The 25,976-nt window shown below is 40.6% G+C and overlaps 2 protein-coding genes and 1 pseudogene across 12 annotated transcripts in view; all 3 read right to left on the reverse strand.

Moving 5' to 3' along the window:
- Rbm26 (RNA binding motif protein 26) overlaps nucleotides 1-14,290 on the reverse strand; it is a 79,988-nt gene extending 65,698 nt beyond the window's left edge. For 4 of the 11 annotated variants that reach the window (XM_063274339.1, XM_063274337.1, XM_063274336.1 and 1 more), the window contains exon 1: nucleotides 13,183-13,731. In XM_063274339.1, coding sequence (XP_063130409.1) covers nucleotides 13,183-13,253 — 71 coding nt within the window. In that variant the 5' untranslated portion in view covers nucleotides 13,254-13,731. Of the gene's footprint in view, nucleotides 1-13,182 lie in introns of all 11 variants that reach the window. The other 7 variants (XR_010057829.1, XM_006252425.4, XM_063274341.1 and 4 more) reach the window with 4 other exon arrangements.
- A 4,030-nt stretch (nucleotides 14,291-18,320) lies between these two features.
- Rps11-ps8 (ribosomal protein S11, pseudogene 8) lies at nucleotides 18,321-21,097 on the reverse strand (annotated as a pseudogene).
- Nucleotides 21,098-21,175: 78 nt separating this feature from the next.
- LOC120097069 (ATP synthase subunit g, mitochondrial-like) lies at nucleotides 21,176-22,957 on the reverse strand. The gene has a single exon (XM_039093975.2). The coding sequence runs from the start codon at nucleotides 22,691-22,693 to the stop codon at nucleotides 22,382-22,384; it is 312 nt and encodes a 103-aa protein (XP_038949903.1). The 5' UTR covers nucleotides 22,694-22,957; the 3' UTR covers nucleotides 21,176-22,381.
- Nucleotides 22,958-25,976: the final 3,019 nt, after the last annotated feature.

Genomic DNA, 25,976 nt, shown 5'->3' on the forward strand with positions numbered 1-25,976 from the left:
GTGGAAAAATTATGCGGATCCTGGAAGTGCAAAGATGAATGTGAAAAGCACTTTGCTTTTCATTCCAAAGCGCTCAAGAAGGATGTCCCATTCTTACTACACAGCGACTAACTAAGAGATGGAAGAATCTGACTTGGGCATCTCTACTGAAAATGGAAATTTAATCCTCATGCTGAGGTGTTATGAGGTGCAACCAGGTAGGCCTTTGAGAAGTAATTAGGATTAGGTGAGCACATTAAGATAGAGCCCAAAGAATTGAATAAGAGGCTCTTTGTCCTGTTGCAGGGTAGCACATCAAGTGAAGGCCGCATGGTTAAACAAAAATGCTGCCGGCTTCCTTTATGGCGGAGAAGTGAGTGGAGAAAGAAAAGGACCTGAGTTCCCTCCCACTCCCTCCTTTGAGTTCACACCTATAGTGACCTAAAGACCTCCCACTAAGATGCAGTTTTCACCAATCTGAACCAAGCCAAATGTTTCAGAACATAGGTCAATATATAAATATCGATTACATTTCTAAATACAAATAACAGTAACAAATTCAAACTTTTAGATGCTAGCTATAAGACATGGGGGAAAAAAACTTTAAACATTTGCTTGTATGTAAGCAAAATATCTCAGAAAACTGAAATAAGAAATCTCAAACGTATTCCATTGCTTATAAACAGAAATCGATTTTTTTTTTTTTTGGTTCTTTTTTTCGGAGCTGGGGACCGAACCCAGGGCCTTGTGCTTCCTAGGCAAGCGCTCTACCACTGAGCTAAATCCCCAACCCCCAGAAATCGAATTTTAAATAAGCCTTTTCTTGGTCCAGAAATGCCCACTTACTTGTACTGACCTGACACAAATAGATATGGGTGCAAGCAAGCAAGTCTGTAGGACATTTTCTTAATTAGTGATTGTGAGAGGCGCTCAAGCCCGTTGTAGGCTGGGATAGCCAACAACCCCCCCACCCCCATCCCCACCCTCACCCGCCACCCCCACCCCCCACCCCCCACCACAGGGGGTGCTGCTGGGTTCTACTAGAAAGTAGGCAGCTCAAGCCAGTAAGCACTTCCACAGCCTTGGAAGGCCTTCCACAGGGCATCAGCGCCTGCCTCCAGCTTCCTACCCAGTTTGAGTGTCTGCCTTGGCTTCCCTCAATGAACTATGATTCAGGATATTAAACCAAATCAACCCTCTCCTCCCTAACTTGGGTTTGGTCATGATGTTAGAGCACAGCAATAGTAACCCTAACTAAGGTACACTAAAAAGAATTTCTTTTCCTCACAGCAAGAAGGTAGTGAGAAGGTAATAAATCTGGTAAGAAAGGTTTATCATTACCACTTCATTTATTCTCTCTGGAACATGAGGAGGAAGAAAACACAGCTTGGGGGATCTGTTCAAGTCTGACTTTGCAGTTTTCAACACTCGCACACCTAACAAGGTAATGAACACTCACACACCTAACGAGGTAACGATTTATCTGTTTGCTCCCAATGCTATTCCCATCTTGTAGTTTATGAGTAAAATAAGATTATTTGAAAAGCACCATAATCTAGTCAAAATGCTAAAACTAATTTTTAAAATAACAACAAAAACAAAAAACCCTGCTAAATTTAGTAACTCAGAATTCAAATGGAAACTTCAAACAGAATTGCAAATATGGTCTTGAGAGGCATTAATCAAGTAAAGAACATAAATAAAGTATTTAACAAACATATGTATTGGGGAAATAATTCTTTCACCAACTAAAATTAGAATCATTTATTTTGTCCAGCTCCATGAGCAGGGCTGACTTGCACACAGAAACACTTAACATTTTCTTCAGTGCTCACCCTCAAATAAAATTACTAAACTATTTTAACTAAATGTAAACTTTAAATTTCTAATCTTAGCCCAACACAGAGGCAAATACATGTAAATTCCAGCACTTTGAAAGACTGAGGCCTGCCCGCAAGGCTACAAAATGAAACTTAGTTTTGAAACAAAAGAATTCTACCAGTCTGCTAAGATACAGAGCGAAACTTTGTCTCAAAACGAAAAGAAAAAAGTTCTAATTCTGAAGATGCTATGAAATAAAGAGAGTTCTAGTGAGATGACAAGGCTAAGAGTGCTTGCCACACAGTTTGATCACCCGAGTTCAATGCCCAGAATCTACTCCTACAAGTTGTCCTCTAACCAGCATGCGCCAGTGCCTGAGCACACACACAAACAGATGTTTTAAAATGTTGAAACAATCTCAGCAGTGGCCGTACATGCCTTTATGGTAGCACTTGGGTGGCAGAGACAAGCATATCTCTGAGCTTTGTCTACAGAGTGAGTTCCAAGGCTACACAGAAAAACCCTGCCTCAAAAACAAAAACAAAACAGAATAGCTAGTATTGGAAAAAAAGGAATGAAACAAACCTAAAGAGCCTCTTTTTAGTGTGATCCATGTCAGCCACTCTGAAAATTAAGGGAGCATAATGTGGGTTTTAGTTTTAATCAACTGAGCTGCCCACTCTAGATTTTCAGTCAACAAAGTAGAAATTTCAACTAATACATTTAATACTAAAGTCTGTGTCACACACAATGTACTAGGTGCTACATAGAACAGGAACACAGTTACTCTAAGCGACAAAGTTTGCTTTCAACTGCCAGAGAATCCAACAATGTTGCTAAAACAAGTAACAGCTAACACAGGTATTTTGCCAGTGATGTGTGTCATAAGTTATGGTAGAGTAATTAAAGAGTTATGTTGCAAAGAGTCACTACCCTAACTAAATGGATCACAGGTAAGTTTGTGGAAGAAATGGACCACATCAGATCTATATTTTAGTACTGACATAATACATATACATATAAAAGATATGCATATAAAAGTCAGGAAGCACCACCATACACAAGGTTTCAGAATCAAACGTCTTTGGAGTCTGTTACCTTCATTTACTGGCCATATTCACATAAGATTGCAGCAACAGAATATGGTCTTGAAAGCCATTTATCAAAAGTTATAAAACAATGGAAGTATATTCATAGCCAGTAAACGGCACTGAGTCTGTTTTGTCTTCAACAGAACTTAGTTCACATTCAATAAAGTCTCAATAATCAGCATAGAATAAGCTGTGAGTTCATTTCCACTTAAAATTGGAGAAAGGGGGCCAATATAAAATATTGGTAGAGAATCACAAGGAAAGTTTAGCTTCCCATAAATTAAGATGCATATAAAAAGCATTGAGATGTAAGTGGAAACTAGCAAGAATGCACATGTAAGAAATGTATGGGTCTAGTTTTTGCTGTCTGCTATTACTGTTCAGTCTCTATTCAGGGTAGCAAATTGACTTATTATGCCAAAGTAGCAGAAAGAGAGAATTCAGCAGCAAGGTTCAGGGGTCAAAAGATCACTGTAGAAGCGCATGCATGCATGCACGCACGCGCACGCACACGCGCGCGCGCGCACACACACACAATTTTCCATAATTCACAATAAAAAAAATTTTAATGAACTTTAAAAAATACTTGTTAGTAACAAATATAAGCAAAGAAAAAAGTACTACAAAACCTCCAAGAGTATAATGCTTTTAGAACCTTGTTCCTTTTCAAAAGGGTTACTGCAAATGAAAACCTAATAGTTTAAAAAGAAATGCATACCATAATGAGAACAATATACTATCCACACTACAAGGCAATAGCATATTAAGAACATGCATGACTCTGGAGCAGTGGTTCTCAACCTTCCTAATGGTCTGACCCATTAATCCAGTTATTCATGTAGAGGTAACCCCTAACCATATAATTATTTCCATTGGTACTTCTTAACTCTTAATTCTTCTATTATTATGAATTGTAAATGTGCGTGCTTTCTAAGGTTCTCAGGCAAACCGTGTGAAAGGCCTCAACCCACTAGTTGAATAGTACTGCTCTAGTGTATAATAAATAAGGCTTGAATTAACTGTGAGGTAGTATCTTAACTTCACACTTCAGTGCCTCACTGTCATCAACCCCAGCAAAACAGAGTGATAACATCAAGTAAAAAGGAATAGAAAACACCAGTGATGCATGCGAATGTTAATGGTAGCAGTAGTAGTCAAGTAAGCTATTAATCAAGCTGCACTTAAAGGAGGAGGGACAACTGTAGATTGCTTAATGTTTCATTCTCTTCTATACAGGAAACAAATAATTCCCCCTAATTACACTACTAGAGAAAGGAAGGTTCACTTGTCTAGATCACTAAACTAATCAATGGCAGAACTGAAATCTGAGCCCTGACCTATGAGAAAAAGCAGTTTGCTTTCATTCCTCCATGCAACCACCTTCACAGCAATGCACAGCTGCAGAGGCAAAAACTAAAGATTCATCTTTACAGTTAAACTCCAGAGTCTCAGCATCACTCTGTCAATTTTAATTCCTGAAAAATTAAAGGATTTGACTGTACCTTGAGGAATTCCTTCATATCAAGAAAAAAAACCCTGATTTTATTGAATTACCATATACAGTAATAAGCCCACAAAATATTAAATTTTTTTTATTTATTCATTTATTATATATAAGTACACTGTAGCTGTCTTTAGATACACCAGAAGAGGGCATCAGATCTCTTTACAGATGGTTGTGAGCCACCATGTGGTTGCTGGGAATTGAACTCATGACCTCTGGAAGAGCAGTCGGGTGCTCTTAACCGCTGAGCCATCTCTCCAGCCCAAAGATTATTTTGGAGACAGATTCTTTTTTTTTTTTTTTTTTTAATTTCTTTTTTTCGGAGCTGGGGACCGAACCCAGGGCCTTGCGCTTCCTAGGCGAGCGCTCTACCACTGAGCCAAATCCCCAACGCCGCCCACAAAATATTAAAGAAAACTTTTTTCTATTTAAAAAAAAAAAAAATGAGGGGGTTGGGGATTTAGCTCAGTGGTAGAGCGCTTCCCTAGAAAGCACAAGGCCCTGGGTTCGGTCCTCAGCTCCAGAAAAAAAAAAAAAAAAAAGAAAAAAAAAATGAGGAAAGCCACACTCCAGGAGCACTGACACACCTGAGAGCAGAGGTAAGACCACCACTTCTGCTCCAAGATAAGTACACGGTGAGAGGCAAGGGCAAGAACCTAACTAACAGAAACCAAGGCCACTTGGCATCATCAGAAGCCAGTTCCCCCATCACAGCAGGCCCTGGATACCCCAGCGCACCAGAAAACCAAGATTTGGATTTAAAATCACATCTCATGATAATGATAGAGGACTTTAAGAAGGACACAAATAATTTCCTTAAAGAAAGACAGGAACACAGGTAAACAGGTAGAGACCCTTAAAGAGGAAACACAAAAATCCCTTAAAAGAATTACAGGAAAACACAACCAAACAGGTGAAGAAATTGAACAAAACTATCCAGGATCTAAAAATAGAAATAGAAACAATAAAAATTCACAAAGGGAGACAACCCTGGAGATAGAAAATCTAGGAAAGGAATCAGGAGTCACAGGCGCACGCATTACCAACAGAATACAGGAGATAGAAGGAAGACTCTCAGAAGCAGAAGATACCATAGGAAAAATTGACACAGCCATCAAAGATGATATAAAACGCAAAAAGCTCCTAACCCAAAACATCCAGGAAATGCAAGACACAGTAAGAAGTTCAACCCTAAGGATAATAGGTATAGAAGAAATCGATCCCAACTTGAACAGCCAGTAAATATCTTCAACAAAATTATAGAAGAAAAATTCCCTAACCTAAAGAAAGAGATGCCCATGAACATACAAGAAGCCTACAGAACTCCAACAATCACTATCCCTTAATATTCCTCAATATCAATGGGTTCAATTCCCCAATAAAAAGACATAGACTAAAAGACTGGATACGTAAAGAGAACCCATCATTTTGCTATATACAGAAAACACACCTCAGAGACAAAGACAGACACTACCTCAGAGTGAAAGGCTGGAAAACAACTTTCCAAGCAAATGGTCTGAAGAAATAAGCTGGAGTAGCCATTCTAATATAGAAAAAAAAATAAACTTTTAATCAAAAGTTATCAAAAAACAAAAACAAAAAGGAAGGCCACTTCATATTCATCAAAGGAAAAATCCACTAAGATGAACTCTCAATACTGAATATCTATGCTCCAAATGCAAGGACACCTACATTCATAAAAGAAACCTTACTAAAGCTCAAAGCACACACTGCACCTCACACAATAATAGTGTGAGACTTCAACAACCCACACTCATCAATAGACAGATCATGGAAACAGAAACTAAACAGACACACAGAGAAACTAACAGAAGTTATGAGCCAAATATATTTAACATATCTATAGAACATTTCATCCTAAAACATAAGAATATAACTTCTCCTCAGCACCTCATGGTACCTTCTCCAAAATTGACTATATAATCAGTCACAAAACAGGCCTCAACAGATACAAGAAGACTGAAGTAATCTCATGCATCCTATCAGATCACCACAGACTAAGGCTGGTCTTCAATAACAACAATGACAGAAAGCCCACATACACATGAAAGCTGAACAACTCAATAACTTGGTCAAGGAAGAAAGAAAAAAAAATTAAAGATTTTTTAGAATTTAATGCAATCTACAGATTCAATGCAATAGCCATCAAATTTCCAACTTAATTCTTCAGAGTTAGAAAGAGCAATTTACAAATTCATTTGGAATAACAAAAACCCAGGATAGTGGAAACTATCCTCAACAATAAAAGAACTTCTTGGGGAATCACCATTCCTGACCTCAGAGCAATAGTGATTAAAACTGTATGATATTGGTACAGAGAAAGGCAGGTAGATCAATGGAACAGAACTGAGACCAGAAATGAACCCACACACCTGTGACCACTTGATCTTTGACAAAGGAGCTAAAATCATCCAATGGAAAAAAAGAAGCATTTTCAACAAATGGTACTGGTTCAACTGGAGGTCAGCATGTAGAAGAATGCACTTTTATCTCCTTGTACAAAGCTCAAGTTCAAGTGGATCAAGGACCTCCACATCAAACCAGATACACTAAAACTAATAGAAGAAAAAGGGGGAGGAGCCTCAAACACATGGGCACTGGAGGAATTTTCCTGAAAGAAAACCAATGGCTTATGCTCTAAGATCAAGAATCAACAAACAGACCTCATAAAACTGCAAAGCTTCTGTCAGGCAAAGGACACTGTCATTAGGATAAAACAACAACCAACAAATTGGGAAAAATCTTTACCAATCCTACATTCAATAGAGGGCTAATATCTAATATATACAAAGAACTCAAGAAGTTAGAATCCAGAGAATCAAATAATTCTACTTAAAAAGTGGGGTACAAAGCTAAACAGAATTCTCAACTGAGGAATATCAAATGACTCAGAAGCACCTAAAGAAATGTTCAACATCTTTAGTCATATGGGAAATGCAAATCAAAACAACCCTGAGATTCCACCTCACACCAGTCAGAATGGCTAAGATTAAAAACTGAAGTGACAATAGATCCTGGTGAGGATGTGGAGAAAGAGAAACAAGGTGGTACAACCACTCTGGAAATCAGCCTGGAGGTTCCTCAGAAAATTGGACATAGTACTACCTGAGGACCCAGCTATACCACTCCTGAGCATATACCCAAAAGATGCCCCAACATATAACAAGGACACGTGTTCCACTATGTTCATAGCAGCCTCCAGAAGCTGGAAAGAACCCAGATGCCCCCCATCAGAGGAATGGATACAGAAAATGTGGTACATCTACACAATGGAGTACTACTCAACTATTAAAAACAATGACTTCATGAAATTCTTAGGCAAATGGATGGAACTAGAAAAATATCATCCTGAGTGAGGCAACCCAATCACAAAAAAATACACATGGTATGCACTCACTGATAAGTGGATATTAGCCCAAAAGTTCAAATTACCAAGATACAATCCACAGACCACATGAAGCTCAAGAAGGACTACCAAAGTGCAGATGCTTCACTCCTTCTTAGAAGTTGGAACAAAAATAGAATAGGAAATACAGAGACAAAGTTTGGAGCATAGAATGAAGGAACAGCCATCCAGAGACTACCCTACCTGGGGATCCAGCCCATATACAGCCACCAAACCCGGACACTATTGCTGATGCCAAAACGTGCATGCTGATAGGAGCCTGATATAGTTGTCTGCTGAGAGGCTCTGCCAGAGCATGACAAATACAGAGGGGGATGCTTGTAGCCACTGAACTGAGAATGTGGTCTCCATTGGAAGAGTCAGAGAAAGGATTGGAGTAGCTGAAGATGTTTGCAACAACTATCAACCAACCAGACCTCCCAGGAACTAAACCACCATCACCTCTAAACACCAAAGAGTACACATTGACAGACCCATGGCTCCAGCCGCATATGTAGCAGAGGATGGGGTTGTTGGACACCAATGGGAGGAGAAGCCCTAGGTCCTGCCAAGGCTGGATCCCCCAGTGTAGGAGAATGTCAGGACCAGGAGGAGGGAAGGGGTGGAGGGATGGGTGGGGGAGGACCCCCACTGAAGAAGGGGGAAGGAGGATGGAATAGGGGGATTATGTAGGAGAAACTGGGAAAGGAGATAACATTTGAACTATAAATAAAAAGTATTCAATTTAAATTTTTTTTAAAAAAAGAAACCTTGGAAAAGCAGATAAAACACTTTTACGCACTGGTTAGAACTTTCTGAAAAGGATTCCAAAAGCACCAGAAATAATCCCAAGAACTGACAAATGAGTTTACCTGAAATTAAGAGGCTCAGGGGAAAAAAAAAAAAAGCAGAGTGAAGAGAAAACCTAGAGCAAAGAAAAATAATTTGCCAACTGTACTTCTGACAGGAATTAATAACTAAACTCTATAAAGGACTACAAAAATCAATCCCCCACAAAATAGCCAATCAATAAATGAACAGACGGTTCTCAAAAAAATAAAAGAAAAAGAAAGACAAATGGCCAATAAATAACCTTAGCCATCAGAGAAATGCAAATTAAATTCTTTCAAGAGGCTGTAGAGAGCAGTAAAATGCCCGCCTCAAAAGTATGAAGAACGTATAGATCTTAGAGTTCATTGGTCAGCTACTCTAGCCAAATCAAGGAACCCCAGTTCCTTGTACAGCAGTAAGAAAATACTTGATATGGACTGTTGGTTTCCAGGTTCTGGCTCAACCTCAAGCAGAATGGTCAGGGTTCATAAACAGATGACAACAAAAGCAGGTGAGGATGTGAGGTATTAAGTCTTATACAGTGGTGGTACAAACAAAATGATCCAGCCCCTATGAAACTCAGTGTGAAGCTCCTCAAAAGCCTAATGGTTATGACACAGCTACACCATGCCTAAGTAAACACACCAAAGGGACTAAATTTAACTCAACATAATACAGAAACATTTGTATATGTATGTTTATTGCTTCACTATTAGAAACAGCTAAGAAACAGAACCAGCTAGATATCCAAAGAAGGATAAATAAAGAAAATGCAGTGCATTCACAGAGAGAAATCTTTTCAGTCATAAAGTATAAAATCATGGCACGTATACAAAAATAGATGGAACTGGAGATTACTGTATTTAGTGAACCGGGCCAGACTCAGAATAGGATACTGTTCATTTTCTCTCATTGGCAGAACCTAAGTGCAAATGTGTTCTGTGTGTATGAGAGACAGGGACCCAACTGACCATGTGAGAGAGACCATGTGGAGGAGAAATGATGAAAGCAGAGTAATGAAACAGGACATTAACACAGAAGGGAAGGCTACTGAAAGGAGGAAAGGAGAAAGCAATATAGTAAGAATGAGTGGTCAAGGACACCATCAATTAGAGGGATAAATAAAAACAAAGTATAATGACATAAATATATAGAAAACAAACAAAATTTAAGGTTGAATCACCGTAACAAAGATGCTGGTTTTTTGATTAGGATTTCACATTACCAAAAGGCATGAATAGTAAAAGACTGACTAAGCAAACAGGTGACATCACAAGACATCAATTCTAAGTACTGAGAGAAAATTTCAATACATAAATGTTTAATGGTTTGTGGAAAAAAAGACGAACAGAATTCTGCTACAGCTACAGAACTCATAGCTGAATAACCAGATGCATATATTTGTCCTTAGGACTGAAAATGCATCCAGTCTTTATCCTCCTACCTCACTCTCCACCACTCTCAAAACTCAGTTACCCTAAACCCTTGGCTGGCTTCTAGGAAAAACCCCAGCAACACACAAAATGATTAACTGGACTCAACAGAGTGTGATCTCTGGCGCCTCGGCACCCCTCACCATTGCTAGCCTTCTCCGCTCTTTCAATTTCTTTTAGTTTCTCCAGGGTTCCCCCATCTCATTTTTAGGGCATTCATAAAATATGTTCTCCGAAACCAGAAAGCTGTTCTTCATCCTTCCAGGCTGAGATCTACTGCTGTCATATCAAAGCAGCCTTTCTTAACTCCACATAATGTTATTTCCAAAGCATATTAGAATTCTTTAGCACACACAGTATTACAATTACTTGTTCAGTATCTGTCTTCCCTAACAAATGAAAAGTTTTTTCATCCCTTGCCAAATACTATTTCCCACACTGATTAGTACAGCATACGTGAAGTACTCAAAACTTTGCTAATACATTCAAAGTTCAGATTAGTCAAAAAATTAAATAAACAAATGTGATACTTCACTATCATGAACTGCTAAAAGCTATATAAAGTTCCTTCTTAAAGTCCTTCCTCAAACAGTATGTATTTTATTAATTACATGTCAAAACTATGCAAAAAAACTTTTATGTAAAAAAGCCAACATTAGAAACCAAAGATGGTAAATAATTAAGCTTTTGTAAGACATCACCTAGAAGAAGAATAAAGAACACATGCAAATTAAAAGAAGAAGGATAGGAGCTAATTTTACAACAATGTGCATTAGAAAGTCCACTGTAGGCTCTACTAGCAATGACTTTCTACTGTAATCACGGAAAGTAACAGACATCTGAGTAGTTGCTACAACAAATGTGCTTTCTTTGAATTAAATAAAAACTAAAAGCATATACACTAAGTATATATGTTTTAGGTTATTGAAAAGGACATGAAATGGCAGTACAGTTGACTTGAAATGTGCTAATTACACACTGGGTAGTATTTTAGGAATATATGTATTTCTTTCATTATTTTCCCCACTTTACAGACGGAAACACAAGCATTGAGTTAAGTGACTTTTCCAATATTATATAACTTGTAAATGAGTTGTTTCCCCACAATTCAAAGCTAGTCATTAGGCCCCAGGGTTCTCCCTATCACCTGTTACATATGTTACCACTGACTTTCCTACCCAAGGAAAGAAAATGTCTTTTTTGTTTATTTAGAAGTGGAAGGTACTGAAGACTCCATCTGGGCCTTGCAGGCCACACATGCCACCACCACTAGGCTATACCCTCCAGATCTCTGAAAGTGAGCTCTCTACTCCATTCTAGTCAACTCCTTTGCTAAGACTGCCACTCTGCCAAGTCTAAGAGCTTGAACTTACTGCATGCATCAGTCTGTAGAATCCCATCAGTTAATGAGCCCCTGCTCTTGCCATACCTCCTACCTCCATCCTGTCTATTCCCTATCTACACATTGTTCACAGGAAACCTCCCACAATTTCATGGCTTCAATCCTACTAGCATGAGGTTATACCTCTCTAGTCCTGGCCCCAGTTCTAGACTCCAGGATCCAACTTTACTTAAGATGAGTAAGTAGGACCTCACACTTCATCATCACAGCATGCCATCAGCCATCCCCTTGCCCACCTGGATTGCCCTCAGCCTTCTACAGCATCCATGCAGCTGTAAAAACTAACTTTCAGGCTTCATCCTTGATTGTGTTTCCTTTCCTCCACATCACTCTCTCAGGACATTCTATCAGACCTGCATGTGAAGTGCATGTGCTTCCTTCCATCTCCACCATCATCCAACACACTATCAGTCTCAGCCCGCCATCCCGGCAAAGGAGCTCCTTCACTTAACTCTTACCACTTAAGTCTACACAAAACACCCTTATTTGAAGTTAAATCAGTCCTGGCCTGCTTTAAATAACCTATTTTTCTAGTGTGTGTTAAATAAGATCTTGATTCCTGACCTGGAATATAGCTCCCCTATAGCCCCTGTCTACTAATTCCATGTCTTTCCCCTCTCTTCCCTACTCTTTCTCTCTTTTGAACAAACCACATCTATCAGGTCCTCTACTAGGTCTTTCATTCTGAAAACACGGCCTTCCTCAGACACAGAAGATCCTTTTTCCTCTTTAAGTTTTATTAACCATTTCTTGCTCAGACAGCTTCACTGACCAATAACCCTGAAGCAGCAGGCCCCATCCAAACCGAGTTTACATAGTCCTATACTATCATAATGGTCATAACTGGGCATAGCTCAAAGTGTATCTTATTGCAGCTTATTAACCTGAGAGAATTTTAAAGTCCTGTCCCAAGGCTTCCCACAGTACACGGTAAAAACTTAATGCATGCATTTAAGTAAGTGAATTATCTGCCACTGCACCTTAAGTTGCTATTGTAAATCAACGATGCAGAAATTGTATCTATGACGCATTTTGCATTAAATAAATCCATAATTTTTTCCTAAAATTTTTCAACATTCCAACAGTCGCACAAACTACTGAATTCCTCCTGAAACTGCTAACTATTCCATATGGATAGAGATTTAGGGTTTTTTTTTTTTCCTTCTCCAAATTAGTAGGGTGTAAGTAGGGGGTTTACTGGATTTAGCACCTGTTACATCTTCAATCAATATGAGGTGCGTATGAGCCAGACACCACATGGAAGACGTGGCCTTTCTTTAAGGGACTGTAACTAAAACCTTAAACTCGAACTTCCCTAATCCCTAATTTAAAAAAATAAAAAGCCATTCACTTCGTTAAAAGAAACACTGTAAGATAATCTACGGCCAGGAGGATCAGCAAAGACTCCGATCTGGAGGGCCTCAGACAACACAGGTGTATGGGGAAGTTTAGTATCAGCCTCCATGTAACGGGGGAAAAGAAAGCAGGACACACCAGTTCAAAGACCCGTTCAACCATTAAAATAAAGCACAGTTCCCGCTTTGGCTATCTTGAACCCGGGCGCGAAGGTGGGAGAAGAGAGAAAACAGAGCCTTAGGACCCCTGTTCTGCGCTTCGGCCTCCACCGCAGGCATTCTGAGTAAAACTGCACCGATCCGTGCGTCCGCCAATCCACCACCGCCATCCCTGCAACAACAGCTCCCCGGGGTACTCACATGGGCTCGAGGGTCTTGCTGAGCCAGGATTTGAGCGCCTCGAAGTTTTCAATGATCATCTTAGAAACCATCCACCGCGGCCCCGAGGCCGGTCACACTCCTGCGCTCGCCCAGGTCGCCGCCGCCGCCGCCGCCGCCCCCTCCTCCGCGCGCCGTCCGCGTGGGCCGCGGTGGGAGGTGCCGGTGGCAAGTTCCCGCGAGCCGCGGTCGGCGAGCACCTCGGCGGGGCCGCCGCAGGCCACGCGCCCACCGGGTACCGGGAGCTTCCCCTCTGCGGACCCCGGCCCAGGCTGAGGCAGCAACCGTTTGCCGGGCCCTCCCCCCTGCCCCGCTCCCCAGTGAATCTTCCCGAAGGAGAGCCGAACGCGCTCAGACCCGGACTTTTCTCTCAGCTTTGGGATTAGGTGCTTGCTGGCAACGCGGCAGAGCAGAAGTGAAGAAAGCGAAAACGAAGGGCAGCTCAATGGGAACGGTTCGGGGGTCTTCCCGGCTTCCAGCACCCCCAAGAAGATGGCTGCCGATAAATCTCGCGAGAATTAATTGAAGTCTCGCGGTGCGTCCCAGAGCATGCCGGGAAGAGACGCAAATTCGGCCGAGTGTGCGCTGGGTAGAGACCGTAGCGTTTTTGTATATGCAAGGGTTGAGGCCTTAGTCCCTTTGATCGGCCTTCGTAGTGAATAACCACAAGCGCCGTCCTATTTCATAAGGACGGAATGGCCGCTGACTCCCAGACGGTGTCCTGCAAGATGGAAGAGCTCGTTGAGAAGACGGCCAGCACTTTTGGCAGGTTTCCTGCACCGTGCAACCTGCCTTAGCTTTCTCAGCACCCTCCAGTACCATATTCTGTGTGTGCTACCCGGTGCACACGATGGATAAACATAGACTGATCTAATCTGACACACTGAGACCTCCAGAGGATTAGTGTCCTTATCTCAAAGTACATGACATTTTGGTAAAGGTCTAATGACCTATGGATGCCCCCAAACCAGAATATGTAACCTTAATGATTTCCAACCTAGCTAAAACACAGTTTTGTTACATTTTAAATTCTGTTCATTTAGAAAAGATTCAACTTTTCTCCAAGAAATTACAATGTACCAAAGCAGAGCATTCAAACCAGCATCCTATGTATCATGAATGGTCCAACAAGTTGATTCTATTATATAATATTGTTAGGAGATGACCAAAGACTGGTAGGCAAGGGACTACAAGTAGAATGAAAAATAGTTCACAAATCTAAAGACTTGGTCACTGAACCATAAAGAAATTCTTGATGAGACTTTAGAATATGCTGGAGTGGAGTGTCCTTTAAGCGTTAACTAAAAAAAATTATAAAATTCAAAGCTAGATATTTGCTCTGAAATACAATATCATCAGTCAGAGGTTAATCAGATTCAAGCTAATGAATAATCAGGGTATCGATTAAGGGGATTTAGCTAACTGAAATACTGCAGATATGAAAAGACAAATATTTAGAATTTCATTTATAAAGGTTGCTAGAGTCCCAAGAGTGACAGAATACAGAATGGTGGTTGCCAGGAGCCAAAGAGAACAGGAGGCAGAGAGGAGGAATCTTGGGAATTATGTCTCAGTGATAGAGTTTCAGTTTGCAATAATAGTTCTGAGATGGATGGTGTTGGTGGCTGAACAGGTTGACTATAAATCTAATGCCAGGAAGTTGTACACATACAATTATTAAAATGGTAAACATTAGGTCACATATAGAGTGTATAAATAATATACTACTGAGAATCATGTTTCTGTTTAAAGGCACCATATCGAATATTGATGAATCAGTATTGAACTTGTGTTCACTGGCAGGTAACACATGTTTAAACAAAGCCCATTCATTCATGTATTTTTCTCTGTAAAATACATCAAAGCCTTATGTGTTGGGACCATAGAAAGCACTTCACTGTTGCATATGGAGAACAGAGACATTTTAAACAGTAAAATCACTAAGGGGGGAAAAAATCTCATAAATGAAGAAAATAAAACAGCAAATGGACCACAAAATGGGTACTTGTTTCCATTGTGAGAACTGAATAAAAGAATAAAGATATCCCCTTGTACTTCAGCTGAGAATTAAACACATCACTGGACTTGAATTTCTAACCACTCTGCGTATGGACACAGTGGACTGTAAAACCACCGCAAGTCTTGGGTTTGGGGGTTACAGCTATTCTAAAGAGTAAGAAAACTCACGAATATAGAATCCTCAAGTAGTAAGGGTTGGCTATATTCTGAAAGACAAAATGAAGCCTTCTAGGAAGTGTTCCCTCACCCCTGAGTGATAGCTGTCCTCCCTCCTTCCACAGCACAGTGCTTGTTGCTCCCAGTCTGCATCTCCTCAAGGGGCTCCCAGGCTTTCCTTGCTTAGCCGTTGTATTCAATCTGTAACACTTCATGACTTCATTTTCTTTCCTCGGAGTTAGAGATTTGACCACTGCAGTCATCAGTACTACTCAGAATAGACTAACTACGGCCAGCAGGAACATTTAAGTATTTGGCATGTTGTTACTTCACATTTTCCACATACATTGGTCTTTCCAGACCCCTTTACCGTTAATGTTCCTCCTCTTGCACAGAATAACATTCCTCATTGCTTGTGTTCCATTTCCTCACTGACAGCCTAGACAATGGCTTGACTTAGTCTTTCAGTTTCTAAACATAGAAGTTAAAATTTTCTTTCAGTTTTCTAATCTTCCTCATCCCCAAATATGCCGGGTTAAATTCATTCCCTTTTATGATTCTTGACTTAGCATAATATCTGAAACAATAAAAAAAAAACTGTTTAAAGGCTAGCAGCTCCACTGGGAGTGGGAAAGAAGCATAAGAGAAACTGTTTCAGCTGGCTGTGGTAATGATACATTTTCTACAGACTTGTATCTTTTTGTGCTTTCTTCTCTCTCATTGCCGGGTCTTTCTGAGTCTTTCCACTACGCTGCCCCAGGGATCATTCTCCCTGGTGTGGTTAACTTCTGTTCTTTCAGCTCGCTCTCTCTTAGTTGATGAATACAGTCTTATCATGCTCAGTGGTTTCAGAGCAGTCCGAGTCCTTTTTATCTCTAGCTGCTGAGTTTGTTTTTCTCCACCCTGCCCCTCAGAAGTCTATCGTTTCCACGATGTGAGATATTATTACCATACATTATATTCCCATTTATACATAATTGGGTTATGACCTCCTTTTCAGTGAGTCTGTTTGTCCACGACTACTCCAGTACCGTGTTGATTTAGTTACTGTTGTGTTAATGCCTCTTCTCTATGCTGCTTTTTCAAATTAAACCTGGCTAAATAAGAACCTTTGACCTTCCAAACATTCAGACATCAGGCTTTCTGAAGCACAATAGAGAACGTAGAGCATTACAACACTGTGGACAGGAGGGCTCAAACATGGCTTCTTTAAGGACATACTTTTTTTTTTTTGATATTAGGAAAAGTGAACAGTTACAAAACTTAGCCATGTGAAACAAAATACAGACCAGAACATTTCAGGCTAGCTTGCGGAATGTTCCTGATACAAATAAAAAGCAAGATCTTTAAAAGCGTGTAGGAAGTGGGAAAGTGTAAAGTTGTGTGGAAAAGGAGAATGACTATGGTCAGTTTGGAGGTTAAAAAGGGTAACTAGTTTTCCTTGGACTAGGATATGGTGAGAAACTATTGAAGGCTTTTCAGTACCGCAGGGCAAATTACACTCATGAGACCACCTTGCCTACTGCTCAGCACTAACATTTGAGAATTTAAAAATAAATTCAGAAAACAGGCAAACTATTCTTTGGCATAAGAATACCAAAGTTTTTGTTTACCTAGAAATAATATCAAAGGCACATTAATAAAGAATATATTTTTCTTTTTCTTCTCAATTTCTTTTATTTTTATTTTTGATATTATAATTGACAAATTCCCCTTCCATTTCTTCCCTCCAACACCTCTTATATACCCCACCCTGCCTCCTTCAAATCCATGACTGAGTATTTTTACTAATTGCCATTGTACGTGTGTATGTGTGTGTGTTTCCTGTGGCAAGCATAAATAATGCAAAACACTTCAGCACTTGCTTGCTGATGATGTAAATTGGGATCAGAAGGCAGACTCTCATTTCCTGCTCTAAGCTGTGAGCTGCCTGGCTTGGGTACTGAGAACCTAACTTGTGCCCTCTGAAAAGCAAGGAGCAGTCTTAGCCATTGAGCCATCTCTCCAGCACCCACTGTATGTCTTAAATGCTTCAGTCCACCATGGTGAGTGGTTCATGCCAATAGCCCCAGCACATTGAAGGTCTTGGTTGCAAACATAGTGAGCTACGTAGTAAGCCTGTTTTTAGAAGAAAGAAAAAAATCCCTCAAAAAGGACAAAAGTTTTATTTCCAAAACAAAACCAAACACACAGTTCTAACTTGGGGATGACGTGGCAAGTAGCCATTTGCAGTCTGACACAAATCCCTGTCTAGGGACTCTCTGTCACATCCTTTTTTCCCTCTTTGTCAGCGAGTAGTTATGATGCAGTGCCTCCATGCCCAAGCCAAAAACAGTCTAAATAAGTAAATAAATAAATATTAAAGTGTGTTTTTGACCCTGTCCTCTCTTTTCCTTCCTTCCTTTCTAATTCAAACGGGTGGAATAATTAAATATTCTTTTGAAGTCAGTCCACCTCCACATGCTATTCATGGTTCCCATTAACCTTAAGACAGAACTGTCTGCTACAGAAGTAATGATGTAGAACCTAAAGGAAGGCTTTGGAAAGTCCAGGACATTATTTTGAAGACCAGAAGCTGAAGAAGAGGAAACAATAGCAGTGAGATAAACGATATTGGTATAATCCAATACCCCGATGAGGCACCGTCCATACTGTCATAGCTATCATCAGTGCATGCCCATGGAATACTTGTAATGGGGTGACATAGAGTCAACTGTTGTAAATGTTAACTTTATTATTTTTCCTTGTATATCAGCATCGTCTGTTAAAAATACAATCTGACAGCTGTGATATGATATTGGCAATGTTTAAACAGAACATTTGGCTCAAAGACATTGTACTACTGTTAGTTTCTTATTTTTTCTAAGTATGGTTATACGAAGTGATTGTTTTTAAGGAACCCAAAGGAAAGCACCCACAGGGTACCCAGTGGGGGTGGGGATGGTCATAACTAAGAGGCTTCCTCAGCCGTGAACCTCTCGTCAACTACAACACTGACCAGTGTATCCATGCAATAGTGGCAAGAGTGCTATGGGGGTAACCAGCTGTTTTCTGACTGAATTTAAGGCCAGATCCATAGCATGAAACATGTGCTTCCAATTGTAAATCTGGCCAAGAACTCTGGGTTAGGGCCTCTCACAGGTCCCAGGAGTGAACCTACCATGATTATTCTTGTCAGTGGGCATAATATCAAACTGCCCTCTAACTCTGTATCTTTATATCCAAAATTAATGCAGCTCTTAGACTCCATCAGAGAAATTTCTTTATGCAATAGATGGCAGCTAGTGTTGAAACTCAACCCATCAAAGGGCAGAGAAGGAAATAAGCGGTTGTGGCTTAACCACGATGGGTCATCTGTTATCTTTTTTTTAAATTGGATATTTTTTATTTACATTTCAAATGTTATTCTCTTTCCTGGTTTCCCAGCCATAAGCTCCCTATCCCATCTTCCTCCCCAAACATTAACTTGAAAATACATTGCGCTCTCCAAAGTTCTTTGGTTAGCGTAATATAGGTTAACAGGTAAGCGACATTCATGTGTGTATGCATAGGCATCCCACAATATAAACTTACAGTAGAATCAAATGATTAAAGCTTACATAGCATCCTGCATTACAGAAAGAAATAGAATGCTTGGCAATGGCAGCAGCAGAAGTTACATAAGGACAAAAGAAGAAAACTATGCACAATTAGGAGAATAAAAGGTGTCTTGTGAGGGGAAAGGTCACTCCAGTCATGTGCTCATATGGGATCAACCTCTAATCCAGGTTCTCAATCTATGAGTAGAGAAGACCCCGTGGGGATTGTTGAAGGACCCTTCCCCAGGGGCCCCAGATCAGATCCCCTGCATATCCTGCATATCATCTGTTCACATTATGATTCATAACTAGCAAAATCACCATTAGGAAGTAGCAACAAAACAAGTCTGTGATTGGGGCGGAACCACAACATGGGGTGGGCCATCTGTGACCCAAGTTAATTTTCACCAGCAGATGAGACTTCTGGGAGGAGTTAGTTGTGTTCCTTTTGAAGGATCCATCTTTAAGCACGTAAGGGAAGTACACAGATAGCTTCTGCCTGCCTCTGTTGTTCCCAAAGATCTCTCAATTCCAAGAGTCATTTCTTTTTTAAAGTTAGAAAGTAACTTTATTTGTTCTAGTGCATTGGCCAGATTCCCCTCAGAACTTCTGAAACTGCTTCTTGCTGCCAGCAGCCTTGGTGACCTTGAGCACATTGAATGGAACAGTCTTGCTCAGGGGCCTGCACTCTCCAACAGTGACAATGTCACCGATCTGGACATCCCTGAAACAGGGGCACAGGTGCATAGACATGTTCTTGTGACACTTCTCAAAATGGCTGTGATTTTGGATGTAATGAAGATAGTCCCAGCGGACGACAGTGGTCCTCTACATCTTCATTTTGGTCACGACACCAGACAGGATCTGACCTCGGATGGAGACATTACCAGTGAAGGGGCATTTTCTTGTCTATGTAGATGCCCTCGATGGCCTCCTTGGGTGTCTTGAAGTCTAGACCGATGTATTTGTAGTACTGGAGTACTACAAATTGAGGGAGTTTTTTCTTGCTGGTTTCTCCCAGCAAAACAAGCTTCTTGTTTTGAAAGATTATAGGTTGCATTTTTGGTAAACACGCTCTGTCTGAATGTCCGCCATCTTCCCGGCAGCCTGAGAAAAGGAGAGGTAGGCACACTCCCGGCTTCCTTCTTCCTCCAAGTGTCATCTTTAAATGTATTCTCTGATAATGTCATGGGTGGATACGATGAAATATGATCATGTCTGTCCTAGTTGTTGTTCAACGGCTGTGAAAAGATACCATGACTATGACAACTCTTAAAAGAGAAGGCATTTAGTTGAAACTGCTTACAGTTTCAGAGGGTTAGTCCACGGATATCATGGCAGGAAGTGAGGGTGACAAACAAGACAGCATGACACTGAGAGCTCCCATCTGATCAGCAAGTTGCAGACAGAAAGAGAGAGACTGGGCCTGGTGCAGACTTTCAAAACCTCAAAGTCCATCCCCAGTGACACACCTGCTCCAACAAAACCACAATATGAATCTTTCCCACTGTAAGTTTTACTGGTACCAAGCACTCAAACATGTTAGCCTATGGGGACTATTTTCCTTCAAACCACTACAATGTCTACCCCCCTCTGCCCACCTGCCTCCTTCCAGCCCCATCTGGATGCCATCAAACACATGCCTTAATCATGACCTGTTCTTATATTTTAATAACCCAAGTTCAATTAGAGACAACCATATATGTTCATGATGTAAGGCTATCCACTGGAGCATGGAAAGTCTACCCATGGTCACACAAACTAATGAGTCTTCCTCCTCTAGCCACCATCTAACTGTTGGTAGCTCTTGTGTTTGAGGCTTCATGAGCTCCTCCCCTATCCATGCTAGAGTTTTAGTTGGCTTGATCTTGTGCAGGTCTTATGCAGGTAACCAGTGCTGCTGTGCATTCATCAGGATGATGGCCATGTCATTTCCAGAAAACAGCCAGGGTGTGAGATGTGATAGGAGTGAGAGGTATTTCATTACTTGGTGAAATTCCCAGTCACTTGATCTCAACACGGTGGCCAGTTGAGTGCTGCCCCTTGCAAAAAAGCAAGCATCTCTGACCAACAGTGAGAGCGGCCCAGCTCTAAGGGTATAAACATAAATATTCAGAAGATAATTAGAAAACATGGCTGCTTATCAAAATAGCAATAATAGATTCCAGTTCAGCACCTATGAACTTCCCAGCACTGGGGACATTTCCATTTATTCCCTGCTGTGGAGCAGACCTCAAATCCAGCTATCCTCATAACAGCCATTCCACGAGTGGGTACTACTTGCCAGACAAGTTGGTATCAATAATATGCAAGATTCAAGGCTGAGCAAGCCCACTGATCTCTTTTATCCCCTAGGAGCCTAAATAGTGCTTTCTAGCACTATGAAAACTAGTCAGCAAGGAGAAAGTTCAAATGGACTAAAGTGCACTGTGTCTTCAGCAATCGGACCTAACCATGTAGTCCCGGTTGGTAACCAAGAGCAATGTCAATAGCCTGCACTATTCTGGAGTCCAGAATGTTCTCGAAAGTCCTCCTACATATGTTACATCTGGAAGATTTCCTGAACTCCTTCAACTGCTGCTTTTCCGTGATGGTTTTCATTGTCTGTCAACTTGGCTGTATCAGTAAGATGATGGAAATCCAATCCCTGGGTGGATGAGTTACCACAGAGAGGGAACTCTTCTAATGGTCTCAGATATTGTGTTGGTTTTAGGACGTATAGACCCCATAGACTCTATTTGAATGCTTAACCCAGAGAGAGCGGCACTAATAGGAGGTGTGGCCTTGTTGGAGTGGGTGTGGCCTTGTTGGAGTGGGTGTGGCCTTGTTGGAGTGGGTGTGGCCTTGTTGGAAGAAATGTCACTATGGGGGTGGGCTTTGAGGTCTCCTACGCTCAGGCTATGTTCAGTGTGGCACACACTTTCCTGCCATCTGTAGACCGACATGTAGAACCCTCAGCTTCTTCTCCGACACCAAGTCTGCCTGTAATGCTCTCATGCTTTCCTTCATGATGACCATGGACTAAGCATCTGAAACTGTAAACTAGCCCCAGTTAAATGTTGTTCATTCTAAGAGTTGCCATGGTCATGATGTCTCTTCACAGCAATAAAACCCTAACTAAGACAGGTGCTATCTAATGACATTCTTAGCCTTGGGTTTGGTTGAATCTGGTAGTCTAAGCTAATACAATCTAAAAGGTACCATCTGAGAGCCATTAGGGCAAACACAGAGACAGACAACGAATGCCTACTAAGGAGCTAAGATAGCCAAGATCGATTGCAATTGGACTCTGGTCATACCTATGCCAACCTCTAGACAATCTTTAAATTTTTTCCCCACAGCTAGCATTTTATTCAGATAGCAGTCTCATTACGCATGATCCAAGAACATTCATATAAGAACTCAAATCGGAAGTTAAAGACTGGTCTTCAAACATCATAGCCAACAATGCCGCGTTTGCCTATGATCTCTCCCATATAAAACCACATCCACACCTCAGTGGCCACCAAACCATGCAGCACGGCTTCCTTCACTGTAAGGTGTTTGAAGCCACCAGCTTCGGCACTTTGAATTATTTTTTTCACGCTCTGAGTGGCTGTAGGGATTTCACCAGCGGTTGGGGGAACCAGCTCAACCTTGGCGTAGTGCCAAATTGTGGCCAATCGAGGCTTCGAGTAAGTCACGGCAGCGGCCACCATTGACAGTGCCTTCTCCACGAAGTTCCGGATGAACTTGGCCATGGTCTAAGGTGGAAGGTTCGTCTCTCCAAACCACCGGCTGAATGTCACCCCCGTACTTTAAATTTTTTAACTTGTTTTTTTTCTTCTCTGATACCTTACGTTCCAACAGTTTCTCCTCCTTCCCCCGAACAACAGCCTTCCTCCACTCCACTCCTCCCACATTCACTCCCTCCCCTCAGAAAAAAGGAGGCCTCCCAGGGACATTGACAAACATTACAGAAAGACCAGGAACATACTATCACATCAAGGCTGGACAAGGCAACTTAGTAGGAGGGAAAGGGATCCACAAGTAGCCAAAAGAGTCAGACTTAATCCAGCACTGATGAGACCAGGGACAGGGCGAAGACTTTTTAATGAATCTTTTTACACATATACTGGAGAGCCACACGATGCCGCCTACATTGGGTACAATCCTGGGCCAAAAATCGGCACAGCAGACCTGTGATAGCGGAACCTGTCCTCTTGCCCTTATTGTTTACAATAACCATGCACTCCATCTTTTCCTCAGTATGACTTTCTTTTTCTCTTAGTTCTAGCTTGCCTTTTTTATTTCCCAGACAGGGCTTCTCTATGTAGCCATGACTGCTCGGGAACTCGCTCTGTAGACCAGGTTGGCCTCAAAGGTCTGTGCTACCACCCAGCTTGGTTTGACTTTCTTAACTGTGGCCATTACCATGTTGCCTGCCCAGCATCAGGAAGTCTGCTCGGCCATGCTTTGATTCTCTTCCAAGAAATATAAGGTTTATATTCTATTTATATAAAGTTATAAAGTCTATAAAGGTTTATAAAGGCTATAAAGGTTTATAAAGATTATAAAGTTTTGGCTCCTGTATTATCAGCACAGTTGATCACAACTTTTCCTAGGAGACCCTGGGAAATTCACAATTTCAATCCAGAGGACCCACCACATCCTCTACATCTTGGGCACCTGGAGTCACAGAGGAAGTAAGTCCAAGAAACTCTGGGATGTGAACCAAGGCCCTGCCTACTCCAATCTTTGACCTTCTAGTCAGTTAATCTTCCTTACAGAAGGTTCAAGGTCAGGTGCAACTTCTCTCCAGAAACTTTCATTCACAATACTCAAAGTTCTAGGAGCCATTTCTTAACTCTACAAACATTTTATATTCCTCTTTGCTCCCATATATGCATTGATGTATTTAGTCAATTAATCATCAATATATGGATACAACATATAGGCTGTTTCCTGAAATTTGAAAGTCACAATAAATTAAAAAACTAAAATGTCTCTGAATGGTCCTTCAGTCGCTGCTCTAAACTTTGTTTCCATATCACCACCTATGAATATTTTTCCCCCTTTTAAGAAGGAGTGAGAGCATCCACATTTTGGTCATCCTTCTTGAGCTTCCTGTGGTCTGTGGATTGCATCTTGGGTAATTCGAGCTTTGGGGCTAATATCCACTTGTCAATGAGTGCATACCAAGCATACCAAGTGTGTTTTTCTGTGATTGGGTTACCTCACTCAGGATGATATTTTCTAGTTCATTCCATTTGCCTATGAATTTCATGAAGTCATTGTTTTTGATATATATCAAGTATATATATTACAGCCACCAAAACTAGATAAGATTGATGAAGCTAAGAAGTGCATGCTGAAAGGGACTGGATATAGATCTCTCCTGAGAGACACATCCAAATCATGTCCAATACAGAAGTCAATGCTAGCAGCAAACCACTGAGTCGAGAACAGGACCCCCTTGGGGGGAATTAGAGGAAATATTGAAAGAGTTGAAGGAGCTTGCAACTCCATAAGAACAACAATGCCAACCAACCAGAGCATTCAAGGGACTAAACCACTACCGAAAGACTATACATGGACTGACCCTGGGCTCCAACTGCATATGTAGCAGAGAATAGCCTTGTTGGGGCACCAGTGGAAGGGGAAGCCCTTTGTTCTGCCAAGGTTCGACCCTCAGAGCAGGGGAATGTCGGCGGTAATGGGGGTGGATGAGGGGAATACCAGAATGGGGGAGGGGTAGGGGTAGGGGAGGCTTATGGACAGGAAACCAGAAAAGGAAATAACATTTGAAATGTAAGTAAAGAAATATATCTAATAAAAAAACTAAAATATCTCTCATATATATTGTATACATGTAGAGAAATTTTCTATTAAAAACATTTAAGTGATACTACTTTGGGGGAAGTATCAAATCATTCATAATTAACACTTCAACATTTAGAATGAAATATCAATGTTTATATCATTTATATATTATAACAGTTTAACATGAGATTATGAAAGTTGCATAAAATTGTTCTATTATATTAGCAGTGAATTCACAGGATGAACCATGTGCCAGTTTGTACACACACACACACACACACACACACACACACAAATGTACATTTGGTTATGCTGCTATAGATCCAGTAGAGGGAGCCCATACATTTTTGTTAAGTTAGTAACGAAAATTTCCTCCTTTAAAAGCTACAGAACTTAGAATGACATTTTATTATTGATACAATAAAAATACAGTAGTAAACAAAAAAATCATACTGCTAGTTATAATAAAAATTGTTAAAGTATAAAAATATGTTAATGTTACTTTTATTTAGAAGTGATTTTAGAATTATATCCTTTCAATTTTTCTCCATATATACACACATACATATTTACATACATTATTGATATATATGCTGATATTACTAGTTTTACAGAGTGGATAAAAAGAAATTTCCAGCCATAAGCCTAAAACATGCTAGATAATATATGATAAATAAGTCAACTTAAAATTGAATCTTACACATGAAATTAATCACATTCATTTAAACATTTCTTACTGACTCATAACTGTGCCCTTTTCAAGATAAATATAGTGCTTGTAGTGCTAAGTACAGGATATTAGTCTCTTCATATTAGTTTCTCTTACTGAGCAATATGCATTTAAGGGTCAAGAGTATTGATGAAGTTCCTTGTAAACATAGCTTTTATTCTTCTGATGTAATCGTTGTCTTGGGAGGCTTACTGTCTTCTGCTATCCTAGGCTTAGTTCTCCATATAAACTGATTTAGGCCAAGAATGTTTCAGTCTCTGAGACTTACTGCTGAATAAACTCACCCTTTCTAGCTCTTTCTGAACTCTGGCTCCGTGGTTCAGCTCAACAGCTCTGTCCCAAAGTGCTCTCCAAGCTGAGCGACTCAATCTGGCTTCTCTCAGCTTCTATGAACTGCTCTGCTTGGCCTCACACTAAGTCTGGAAATTTGCTCTAATTTGACTCCTCATTCTCTCTCTTTTTAAAATAATTTTATCTGTCTTAGATATTTT

This window comes from Rattus norvegicus, chromosome 15, assembly GCF_036323735.1.
Source record: "Rattus norvegicus strain BN/NHsdMcwi chromosome 15, GRCr8, whole genome shotgun sequence".
Lineage (NCBI taxonomy): Eukaryota > Metazoa > Chordata > Mammalia > Rodentia > Muridae > Rattus > Rattus norvegicus.

What these genes read in the sequence shown, in the direction of transcription:
- LOC120097069 (XM_039093975.2), bottom strand. Translation starts at nt 22,693, where the DNA reads ATGGCCAAGTTCATCCGGAACTTCGTGGAGAAGGCACTGTCAATGGTG.